At 39.5% G+C, this 13,028-nt stretch overlaps 1 protein-coding gene across 10 annotated transcripts in view; it reads left to right on the top strand.

The window, feature by feature from the left end:
• Window positions 1-600: 600 nt before the first annotated feature.
• Window positions 601-13,028, top strand: part of gphnb (gephyrin b) — an 87,260-nt gene continuing 74,832 nt past the window's right edge. For 9 of the 10 annotated variants that reach the window (XM_023953017.2, XM_023953016.2, XM_023953015.2 and 6 more), the window contains exon 1: window positions 601-760. In XM_023953017.2, coding sequence (XP_023808785.1) covers window positions 697-760 — 64 coding nt within the window. In that variant the 5' untranslated portion in view covers window positions 601-696. The remainder of the gene's footprint in view (window positions 761-13,028) is intronic. The other variant, XM_078942647.1, reaches the window with a different exon arrangement.

Genomic DNA, 13,028 nt, shown 5'->3' with positions numbered 1-13,028 from the left:
GAAACTAAAACAGACAGATTTCATCCTGTTACACATATGCACCCTAACAGCTTGATGTCTTGTTGCATTTTGCAGGTGATGGTTTTCTTTAAAGCCCAGTATGGAAATGCCAACACTCCTGAGTGTTGTTCTTGTTCCTTAGGGTTTTCTTTCACCTGATGAATCAGGTGGCATCTTTAGGTAGAGGACTGATGGAGGATTTGGGGTGAATCTGAAAAACAAGCGGGTGTGTTTTAAATGACTGGAAAGGGGGTGTTTATCTCAGCTGGGTGTTGTTGTTGTTTTTTTCCTTTTCTTCCTCGGCGTTTCTAAAAATGGCTCCAGATGCATGAAGAAGAGGTGTGCAGACCTGCTGGATGCAGTGTCCGTCTGTTTCAAAAGCTTAGAAGGAAATGCTCTTTCATAACAATTAATCAAGGCTCCACACTACTACTATGGCAGGCGGCCAGCGGGAGTGTGTGCGCGTTTTTCCCCTTTAACAAGCCACACATCCTGCCTGCTTCTTCTCCGTAGAGGACCCGATGATCACTCGGCTTTCTACTTGCCTCGTCTGGCTGAATCTTGCCGTATCCCATCCCTCCTCCTTCTGTTTCTCCTCCTCTTCCTCACCCTCCCCTCCCTCTCTCCTCCAAGTTCGATGCGATCGGCTCTGGGCCCTGCCGTGAGTTCTCGGTGCGGGCGACAGCGCTGCTGAACATGGCGTCAGACGGGATGATTTTAACGAACCACGACCACCAAATCAGGGTTGGAGTCCTGACAGGTAAACGCGGATGGATTCTTTCATGCTTTAGTTTTGTATCACTCGAATGATCCGCGCCGGCTCTCAGTCCGGATGTTCGTGACGGCGGCTTGATTTTTTTTTTTTTAATCTTTTTTTTTCTTTCTATTTTCTGGTGTCTCTCGGTCTCCCCGCTTTTCCTGCAGCATCCGCCGCGGTTTGTTTCCTCACCGGCGTGCGCTCATTTCCATGACAGCGGCCGCGTATCATATGCGGTTGGAGCCGACTGCGCGCGCTCTGGGCTGGTTTGTGTCAGTCAGCTGCACGTTTTCCACCTTAAAAGCTCCAGTTTATGGGTTTTGCATAATTCATGACGGGCTTGTCAGGGCTGAAAATTACAGCTGCTGAAAATGCCCCGGCCATAGATTGCGTTATTGACACCCAAGCTGACCACAGCGGTTTTTGAAGTGTTGCTCATGACAGTTGCTGAATCTGTGGATGTGGTGATGATGCGCGCATCGTTGGCCTCTTAAAAAGCAGCGGTGCTGTCGGTGGAAACGCTTGCATGTTGTGCGTTTTGTGGGAAGTTGGCATGTATGGAGAGATGCTGCGTGGCTCCTGACGCCTCCCTTTGATGCCATCTCTCCTGTCAAACGTTTGGATTACCCAGATTGGAGCTGCGGATGATGTTGAAGCTGATTACCCCCCCTCCCCTTTCTCCTTTTTACCTTCCAGTTTGTCTGTGTAGGTGTCTGAGGGACTTTGTGTGTTTAGCTTATTGCTTTGTCACGGTTGGGATCATGCAGGTGAATCCAGTGATCAGAACGTAAATGAAACATTTGGGGGGGGGGGGGGTTGCATTGAAGGATGGTGGTGATGGTGGGGTGAATGCATGATATATGCTGTCCAATGACACCCCCCCCCCTCACCCCGCGAGCGCGCGCACCCCTCATCTCCCTTTAAACCCATCTCCTCTCCTCTCTGTCCATCCTGTGTGAGGCTGCGGTCGATCAATATTTCATGCAAGCGGTGATCTCGGACGCGCAATTTTACCTCCTCCGTATGGAAATCCAGCGTGTAGGAGGTGGTAGGCTGTGGTGTAGCAATGGAGGAATGACCGCCCGGACCCCCCCCTCTGAAATCTGCCAGGGAAACCCCCAGCAGCAGCAAATGGAGGGATAGCGCTGTCCGCGGTGCTGAAATCCACTCTCAGAGATGCGGTACTGACCTTACCGCTGCATCAGACAAATGAGGAAGAAGAAAGCCATTTTAACTTATCGTGTTGATCTACACCGTCAGTCCGTCATGGACATATACAAATATGGCAACATAAAAGCAAATATATGCATCCAAATGGGAGTTTTGCCTGTTCAGTTTGAGATAAAGTCGTTGACTTGCTGTGATTAAAATTACTTAAAGGTACAAAGCTCCATTTTCCAATTTTGCTTGAAATATACATTTGTAGCAACCTATTTCTGAAGGGACTGACCCTACTTACTTCTATGCAATGATCACTTCTGCGTTCTTTTTAAATTTTGACACAAAACACCCATAAGTATTACCACAGTTATAGATTTTCTTTTATATATGCATTTTTTTTATTTTTTTTATTTTTAATGTATGTATGTATATATATATATATATATATATATATATATATATATATATATATATATATATATATATATATATATATGTATATATATATATATATATATGTATATATATATATATATATATGTATATAAAGTATTTCATCTCAATGAACCATCTCAACACATCAAATAAACCTGGAACTCCAAAACATCATAACACACAGCCTAAATTTTATCAAGGCTCCCATCTGCCATCTGGGTACCAATGTGCTTTACAGTAAAATGAGATAAAAATAATATTTAAAATTGAACAAGTTAAGAAGAATTCTTTAAAAAAACAAATCACTTTTCTTTTCCTTTTGGTTTTTCCCTTCAGGGGTCACCACAACAAATCAGCTACTCTGATTCACGTTTTTGGTTTCGCAAAGAGTCTATGTTAGATGCCCTTCCTCACACAACCCTCTGTATTTACCTGATTGGGATTGGCACAATGAGACCCTGGCTTGGACCCCCTCATGGCTAAGCCTTTAAAAAGAACACAACACAACACAAAATCGCAAAAAGCAATCAAATACATACCTTCATATCTACAAGGTATGAATAAAAAAATTAAAAAAGTAAAATTAAATAGGGGGAGTAGGGTTGGGATTATATAAATTTGCTTCTTCCCACTCATTCCCATTCAAGCAATAAATCAAGCTTTACTTGACTTAAGTTAATGATCACTATATTTAATTAATCAAATGTGAGTTGAGTGTGTCTTTGTTTTTGTTTGTCATATCTATGCATGTCATTAGTTCTGTAATAAGTTTTATGAATCTGTGTGACTTTTTTATAGTATTGACTACAATTAATGCTTGAAATAAACAAATCAAATCAAAATAAGATGACACCAGCTTCTTGGAATTAAAAGCGATTATAAAACAGGAAGTATTTAGTTGATGTTTAAAACTGTTTTGCTATTATGTCATGCAGGGATTTGTTCCATAATTAAGGGCCAGACAGAAAAGCACATCACCAACGTGCTTCTGACGTGACCTGGGCAAATGAAGCAGATTGGACGACTTTAAAACTCTAGAACGGCTGCATGTTTGTTCCTTTTTTATTTTGATTTTTGTCTTCATACAATCTCACTCATAGAGTTACTTGCTGATGCTGGATTCTGGGGGGGGGGGGGGGAGTAAACCAAATTCACTAATTCTGATTGTTTGGTAGAAACATCAGCCATTTTTGAGCAACATTGGAGTTTTCAGTGTTAGCTATTAACTAGTAAAATATTCTCAAGTAAGCAGAGTTTGGACTATGGGCTGGCCTTTGAGAGGTAAAACCCTACTTTTTCCAGCTATTCCTGCCTTACCAGTTACTGATTTTCTGCGTCATGTGTTTGGATATTCAGAATATAAAATCTCCAGATCAAAGTGAGTAGGGTGAGAATGGATACAGAGTTGTGGCCCTTGAAGACCAGAAGTGGGCAGCTCTGATTTAGATGTTCCACCTCCACAACATAGCACTTGCTGACTGTTTTGAAGTCAAAGAAGGCTGACTGACATGTTGGATAAACCTATTTTAAATCTAAATAACCGAATGGCTCACTGAGGTATTTTCAGACAAGGGCAATCCCAAACAAAGCGACAGACATGGGTGATGTCTGTGTTCAGACACCTTAAAAATTTCTATTCAAGCACAGAAAAAAAACAATTTCTAGCATGCTAATTTAAATTTTTTTTTTCGAGAAGTGTTTCGAGTCGATCCATTCTTGAGGTCGAAACAGATCCATCCTTTTTTAGCTTTAACTTGCATTAGAGTGGATCTAGTTTTCCATGTTACATCAGTCACTTGATTCCCCAACTGTATCCCCAGCTTTGTGACAGATTGCCAGTTTGCTCTCACTGTGCGGTGTTGACAATACATATGCCGATGTTGAGACGCACAACTGACAGGCTTATTTGTCTTTCTGAAACATTCGTGTGTGTTTATGGAAAGCTCGTACTCTCAAAGATCTGAAGAAATGAGAAGTAAACTCTGGGGGGACAAATAGAGTTCATGAGGACATTAAAGTTCTTCATCATATTTGTTACTTGTTTGTTTAGAAAGGTATGATCAGTCATTGCTATGACTGCTTATTTATCAAAAATGGTGGTAACACTTTACAATAAATTCCTCTTTATTAACATTAGTTAATGCATAGTTAAGCACTATTTAACTATAAAATAATGTGTTAACAAACACCATTACACATTATTTTACATTACTAAGTGTATTATGTAATTAATTAGTTAGCAGTTAACTAATGTTCAAAATTTAACCTTACTTAATGCATAACAAAGCACTGATACAAGTTTCCCTATGCAATTGTACTTAAATTATGGATTAAAAAACCCTAATAAAGGGCACCTTAGTATAATGTGTTACTCTAATATTAAACATGATTGAATCGGATTGTGAAAGCAAGCATGTTTGTAAGGGAGAGGACAGAATGCTGATGAAGTATCGAGTACTGCTCAATCTCCTTTGTTGTCAGGGTCAGAGGTCAGCTGGCTGCTCCTGAATACAGTCACTAGGGAGCAGATGAGACTTCTGGCTCACATTACTCCATCGTTTAGAACTGCTTCCTTTCAGACAGGTGACAGAACCAAGGGGAGGATTTCTATTTAGACCTCAGACACGGGAAGGGTACTGACGTGGCCAGGTATGTGTGTATGTGTGTTAAATAATGTGTTTTAAGGAGGTTTTTTAGGGGAGGTAGGGTGCACTTCTGAGGAGAGGATGATAACTAGAGCTCCACGGACCTCATCCTGTTAACATGATGTGCTGTGATGTTATTGTTTATTCATGAAAAACATGGTCCCCTTTATCATCCGTTACCTGCATGGAGGGGCGTTCCCTGGACGCAAACGCTTACAATTCATTGGGTTACGTGCCAGCAAACACCAATTTATGATCAATCCCATTGATCCCCTAGCGTCCCTTCCCCCACATCTGCTGCAAGCCCCATGTCAAGAGTAAAAACATTCATGACAAAAACACTTTAAATAGTATTTTAATAAAAAGCTGTAATTAAAAACGGTATAAAAGCTGTATAAAATAAAATCTTTTAATACTACATAAGCATGCTTCTACAACTATTTTTGGGTTCTACATACAAAACGTGTGGCCATTTTACGCACTTTAAAAGTTAAGCCAGATCGAACATTGACCAATCAAGGACTTGGCTTTGGTAGTGGCAATTGTCTAAAAATTAATCATGGAGAAGAAATGAATCATTCCAGTTTGTGTTCAGACAAAGTAATGTGACACAAAGTCTTTCATATATTGGAAAAGAGCTGTGAAAGAAAGCGCCTGGAGCAAAATTCCCGAGATTTGCACCACTTCAACATTTTACACCAAGCCTCTTCCAACTGTAGGTTGGACATGTGCTACCAAACAGTATCAAAGGAAAACGAAGAAGAAAAATCCCCACACTGCATGTCCAGTGTGAACACCATGGGCCAGATGTGCGTTGAAGACTTAACAGTGATGCATCTTTTTCCATCTATATAATACTGCAAATAATTCACCCAAAAGCGGAGTTATAATGTTTTCTATACGAAACACAGCAGGTTTCTGTTTACTGCAAGGTCATTCCATATTAGCATGCACAATATCTGCATGGAACTCCCTCCAAGCATGTTCATTGCACATTGAGCATGGTTACATGTGCGTGTACCTCTCTTGTGCATTAATGTGGAGCTACTGCTGCAAATCCCCCTGCTCCAGATATAAATGCAGCATGCACACCTTCCATGATCAGACTCTGAAAAGGGAAAAGAGTCCCGCAATAGGCTTTCAGTGGCTTTTAATCTGTGGAAAGCTGGTGTGTATGTGTGGGACCATAGAGTATGATGACACTGCAGTGCTCCGTGCTCTAGGCTCTTGGATGTGGGGTTTGATTCACAGAAGCTTCAGTGATGGAGCTGAAGGTGTGCCTTTACACACTTGGATGCAGCTTTCAGCCTGTCTCCATCTTTACCTATCCTTCATTCCTTTTTTCTTTAATTCTCTCTTTTTAATTCTAATTTTGCCACTCTTTCTGATGTGTTATTATGCAGTTTTTAGTTGCAAAAGCTCTCACTTAACCTCCACCTTTTCTGTTTTCTCACGTGATTCCCAAAAAATGTATTTATAACTCTCAGTGTGTGTCCTTGTCCGGCTGTAGATGGGATAATAACTGTTTAATCTATTTTTCCACATAATTTAATCTTTGGCGTTTCAGGCTCACCTTAGCAGCTCAGGCATCAAAGAGGCTCAGCAGAGACACACAAGTAACACTGATGAGGAGCAGATGAGTGTGTCAGGGTTTGGACTAAGGCACTGTCAGATTTTTACAACACATGATGACTTATTAAGCTTTTTATTGCAGCAAGCGGTTTTATTTTGTCTTCTACTTCCTACTAAATGAGAAAGTGTTGCTCAAAAATCTGTTTGAATGATTTTGCCTAACTCAAATTAAATCTGATATTCTATTTTAGTTCCATCAGTTTCTTACCTCCTTATTTGACTATTTTAGGTTGTTTTAAGCATTATGTGTAAAAAAATAAAATAAATAATGATGCTATCTTACTCTACAATCTCATACACTCAAACAGCTTAGTATTTATGTAGCTATAGGATAATTAGAACTCAATTTTTAAGGCTTTTCTGATTGTTTACGGCATACATTTTGTGACAATAGCATTATCTCCCTTAGTGGATATCAGATTTTGTAAGTTTTTTTATATTTTTACCAAGATTTTCCATGCATATAAAATAAGTTCTATCCCTTTTTCTGCAATTCTTCCTCTTGCCTTGTTAACCCTAAAATGCATAATTCATTTTTTGCTAATAAAAGACAAAATCAGTCAAAGTTAGAGTGCAAAGACTCTGTGTTAGCTGGTCTGTTTTTTTGGGTGGAGTTTGTATGATCTCCTTAAGTCTCTATGGGATTTCTGCAGCAGCAGCAGCCTCCTCCTGCAGTCCAGGTTACTTTAAGATCCTAGATTGCAGATTTTCTGCTGTCCTGTGTCCCCGATTGTCCTTTTTTTCTGGTTTCTGCACCAACCTTATTTTCATTTGTTCTTGATCTGTTACAAGTATGACAATTTATTTCACAAAAATAATTGCAAAAATCTATTTATACCTTTTTGCCTTATTTAATAATATGAGTGATAAGTTAATATCCAAAACAATTATCACTGAAAATAAAACATGAAACAATTAAAACAAAATTGTGTTTTCAGCGTAATTATTTTCTATTTGTTCTATAACATACAGCTAAACACAAATAAGTCACTGACAGAAAATGTAGAAGTGGATTCTTTAATGTTTCTGTTGTGTTTTGACCTTTTTTTTGTCATTTAGCTTTTTTGTGAAAACTGCATAGACTTGATGGAGTGTTGTTCTGTTAGGCAATTTTACCGTATTCTGAGTGAAAAATCAATTATTAAATCGATTATTACGATCCATAGAGAATTCTGAATCATTTTGTGAAGTTAAAATAATCTAGAATCCAAAAATATATGTGATTTAACAAAAAAGTGTAAAGTGGAAGTTTTTTACACTGCCATGAAGAATATACAGACCATGTGATCAGACCGATCTAGACTTTGCTGAAAGCTAATGTTTAGAAGTATTTTGGCTTTTTTACTTTTTCACTTTAGACTTTAGTTTCTTCTCCAGAGAAGGAGTAGAAACATTTGGCGTTAGTGCTGCTTTAACCCCTTGTGCTATCCTATGGGGTCAAGATGACCATTGACGTGTTCTCCCTACCATGACAAAGGTGGATAAAGGTGGAAAGATTTCATGTAATCCATGGACACCAGTGAAGATCACAAATCATTTAACAAAAAAGGTTCAGAGCACTGTCTTGGGGGGTTCTAGATCACCCCACTCCCAATGTCAAATTCCCTAGGATAGCACAAGGGTTAACAAGTTCTGTGTATACAAGTGCTTCAGACAGTCAAAGTACTATTTTGGATATAAAGGGGAAACTTTCCCTGTTGTCAGAAAAAGCAAAGCAAATAACTTCCTGAATCATATTTGAATTGAGAGGTGCCTAAATACCCCCTCCCCTTTAGTTCTGATCCACTCTCACAGTAAAAAATGTGTAAATTAAGTCAAATTTTGACTTTAAGATGCACCTTAGGTGTGAAGCAGAGTGTGAGACCTGTGATTGACAGGTATGTTCCCACACCTTGTGCCCGGAGCCATGATTATCCAGCAACCCCTCTAAAATAATAAGTGGGTGACTAATTCATGGATGGCTGATGTTTGATATTAAAATGCCTCATATATTCCAGTCCGGAGGGGAATTAAGATCGTAAAATCTCGCCGTCTGTTAACATGGGGCGGCAGCATAAACAGGGGGCGTTAAATAACCGTCCATAGATGAAAATTCAGCAGAAAACTCAAACTCAAGTTCAAGCTTTTGTAATGTCATGATGCTTAATTCTCTGGGGGAAATGAAAAAAGTACACCATGAAACCGCAAAGCAGACTCCCTCATGGCCAATATGCTGTCTCAGCTCCCATTAGCAACACATCATTATTACCCCCCCCCCCCATTTTCCACTCTGCTGACACTGAGACAGTCAGACGTAACATCCTGGCAAAGCTGACATCATGACTGAATAACAAAAATCGCAAAGTAAATGTTAACTTTCGGTTCACTGGTGATTTAAAGCTTGGTGGATGAGAGTCAGTGAGCCTTGGGCGTGTAACTACCTACTAGCGTGATTTTACTCCTCTTTTTCCTGCTTTGACCCAACTGTCTGTGTCTGCGTATGGTTGAATCATCTCTGAGCCGCTGCTGGGGCAATGCCTTGTTATGATATGTGGGCATCTGTTCAACAATATGGTAGCTTAAGAGAGACGTGCTCGGAACGGAGACACTGAACAGGAAGAGAATAAAAAAACTCCACACTTCACTCTGCCTCTCATTTGTCATTTTTCTGGTGTTTTTGCATCGTATCTGGGCCACACTTTAGGGATTTCATTGTACTTTACATAGAATTTCATGGTTGCAGCCTGCATGTGCACCGATGTGTTGGCTTTTAATGGGCTATGAAACTGGAACTGGTAATAATATCATAATCCCAAGGGCTGTTTTTAGGGAATAAGCAAGCATACGGATAGTTTGAGTTGGGTTATTTAGCTCTGTTGTTGTTCCCCATTTGCATATGTTCAGAAATGGATTTATTTTTTGCATTTGGGCGGGGTGCATAGTGAAGTGAAAACAGGCTGACCCACTCCTGGCTTGTGCTTTGCCCATCTCTGCGTCAAACCCACACACACACACACACACACACACACACACAGCTGTCACTGGAACAGCAGTACGGCAGGCGGACCACATGATCAGAATAGACAATTGGGGATCAGGGACACGGACTCAGAATGTGAATTAAGTCTTTACTGCAAAGGAACTATTTTCGGCATGGAGTAGTTTGGGAGCATGTGGTGGGGCAGTAGACTTCAATTCTCAATCACTGCTTCTCTTTAAAGACCGACTCAGATAAAAATAGTTTGTTTAGGGTTTTTTTAACATGTTCTTGTGGCATTTTTCTGATGATGGTGAATTAAGCTTAAAATTGCATTTTGAGCATTTCTTTGTTCAAATTGTGTGTGAATCAGGAACACATGCAAAAATGCCACAGAGAAAAGTTTGTAGGTGTGACGTAGAAGCTAGTATGGCAACGCACAAGCACCCTGCTCCACTCCATTCTGATGCATCACCATTTTTGCTCACCATTTTTGTTGCACCTCTGTTAAGCTGGTGTGAGGGCTGTAAGCTAGCAGGAGAGCGTGTAAACCACGGGTGTCAAACTCCAGCCCATGAGGGTCGGACTCCTCATCTGCTGCTGATTACCTGGTGTGTTTAACCAATTCGGAGCTTCAATAGCAGGTTGGTTGGAAAACATGCTGGACACCGAGCCTTGGGGCTTGGATTCTGGCCCTGCCAGTGTAAACAGATGGATGTCAGGAAGTAGGGGCAGACTTACTCCGCACCAACAGTCCCCCTTCCTCCAATTTAGAGGCTTTCTAATGAACTACTGCCGGTCTGCAGGAACTATATCCTAAAAAACAACTCTGGTTTTCTTTTATTTTGGTTAAAAACAGCATAATCATATTTAAAATACCACCTATCCCATTCTACTACTGTGGGACTTCACAACACTAATAAGAAAAACTGGAGATTAGTTTGTTTTTAGGTATTCTGATGTTCCAGAAACACGTTTTCTGTATTTTCAGCTGCCTAGAATGTTCCTTTTCCCAGTACACTTTTACTATATTTCAGTTTTTTTAAGGAGATCTCATGGAGAGATCAAGCACATTTATACTTGTGTGTCATTCTTTTTTTGGACAACTTATTGTGGAAATATCAGTCAAGAACTGAGGGCCTCTTGTGTTGGACATATTTTACTTTAACAATAGGGGTTATTAATCTTCAGACAAACCAAAGGTATGTCTGAATAAACCCCTTTTGTAATTGAGGCCAAACTTTATTAATTTCAATCATGTTTGAAAATCTTGGGTGTTGGACCGGACGGAAAAGGAAAGAAGGGAAGAAGAGAGAGGGATGTTAGAGAGAGGGGGGGTAGGAGGGTGATAATAGGAGGGGGGGGGGGGGGGGGGTAAGACCATGAAGCAGCATAGAGCAGCAAGTTTACTGGTTGTTTATCATTGCGGTAAGGTTCAAATGTAGTACAAAAAGGGTGGGGCCTGTCCACACACACACTCAAATGTTGTCAACACACCTGCTAGCAACGATTTTTTTTCTGACACCCCTAGTGCTGCGGCTTCCTGTGCTTTCATCTTTGTGGGAAACTGATCCAAATGACTCTTTGAGTGGTACAGGTTGCCGACCCCTGATCTTGATGATGCAAATCAAGATACAAAATACATTTTACTGATAAGTCGCCATTAAGGTATATTGCATCCACAGTTCTGCCTTGAAGTGTTAATTAGAGTGGAGTGTAAAGGATGCAGAGGAAGAGCAGAGGAAAATAAAGACAGAGGGAAAAAATATGTAATTGATTCATCAGCCCACTGTCACACAGCCAAGTCTCCTTATCAGCCGTCATCTAATGGGTGTCTGAAACGAAGATTTTTCTCGTGTTTCAGGATGGGAACGAGGTCAGCTCGGTTGCTTCCAGCTCAGGTTCAGAGTGTGCTGATGACACACAGAGCTCCTCATTGAGAGCTTAACGTTCAAAATAACTGCTTAAATAACGAGATTTAGACTCGCGTGCTGACATGGGTGCTTCCCTTTTTGGAATTTTCTTTACCTGATTACCTTTTCTGTCACCTTAGGGATTAAACATTTGAACAGGCATGAATTAGATGCGTGAACAGCAAAGAGCTTAACTTGTTTTCCCTAATGTGATCTGATTGCTCTTTAATCAGAAGGTGCCCTTCCCACTTGACACTTTGTGAAGAGAACCTGGATATAAATTAGGATGAGAGGTTTAAAATGTGGCTTTCATGATAATTTCAGATGTTGGTTTTGCGAAAAGACGCTTTCTGTTTCCAAATAGTTTAGTTTTACTTGATTTTTTTAAAAACATTTTTCTTTTATTTGTAAAGAGACACTGAATGTTTGACACTCAGTTTAATTACTGGAACGTTCAAACTGAACAAACGCAAAACGAAAAACTACCTGTGTTGTGTTGAGCAGGTTAGGTGTAGCATCAGACAGCTTCTGCTGGGATATGATCTAAATTTGGACTTTGAGGACCACCTTTTATTATCTCCTTAAATTACTCCTGAGAAGATTAAAAAAAAAAAGTAGAGCTTGAATTTTATTTTGCAACAAATATTTCTAAGGGTGATAATCTGCAGGATAATTTTGTTGTTCTGTTTTTACTATTTCAGCTAAAACCCTTAGTAGATTCTGCACTCATCCGCACTCATTTACCAATTACATAGGTTGTTTTGATGGATATAGGAATGACCAGGACCTGTCATTTGCGATAATGAGATATTGGGATATTAGGATAATCTGTATTAATCATGGTGTTAATGTTTTATTTTCCCTGCATACATGGTGCACTATAAATAAATTGATCTTTTTAGGTGCAAAAAGTTTAATTAATGTAATATTGGAATATTTATTGTCTTTTTGACATTCATGTGTGTTTTCCGAGTCAGACAGTCATTTCTCCAATCATTCAAACACCACAATAACACCGTATTTCTCCAAACTTGGGTCTTCTCCCTGAGGGACAACTGCCATTAAAATGAAAACAAAAGCCACAGTTTTGAAATCAAAACTCCAAAATGTTCTGTTTCAAAATATATTTATTAATTTTCATCCAAATTAAGCATGTTTTCATCTGAACATACTCCTGGACCCTTCTGTAAAAATGTAGCACTCTTTGTGGACCACAAGACTAAAAGTTTCCCACCACAGTTTTGCATTTAAAAAAAAGACAGCATTTAACACACAACTTTGAGATTTTTGCATAGTTTTAGGTTTATTGTGGTCTTATTGTGTAATATAATAAAAAAAATAAGTTAAAAAAGAAGATGGATATCAAGCATTGCTGCAAAAAAACTGTTAAATTTGAATTATTTGAACAAATTTTAGTAAAATGCATTAATACAGGCCCTGAACTACTAAGGATTAATGTAATTGAAATATTGAATGCACGCAGTCATTCCAAAGGTGCATTTTTACATGAGTGGTTCAAGCACTCCCAT

This window comes from Oryzias latipes, chromosome 24 (genome assembly GCF_053564925.1).
Source record: "Oryzias latipes strain Hd-rR chromosome 24, Olatipes_Hd-rR_3.1".
In the NCBI taxonomy this organism is placed as follows: domain Eukaryota; kingdom Metazoa; phylum Chordata; class Actinopteri; order Beloniformes; family Adrianichthyidae; genus Oryzias; species Oryzias latipes.
Note: the sequence above shows the minus strand (reverse complement) of the source record. Positions and strands in the feature narration are given on the sequence as shown.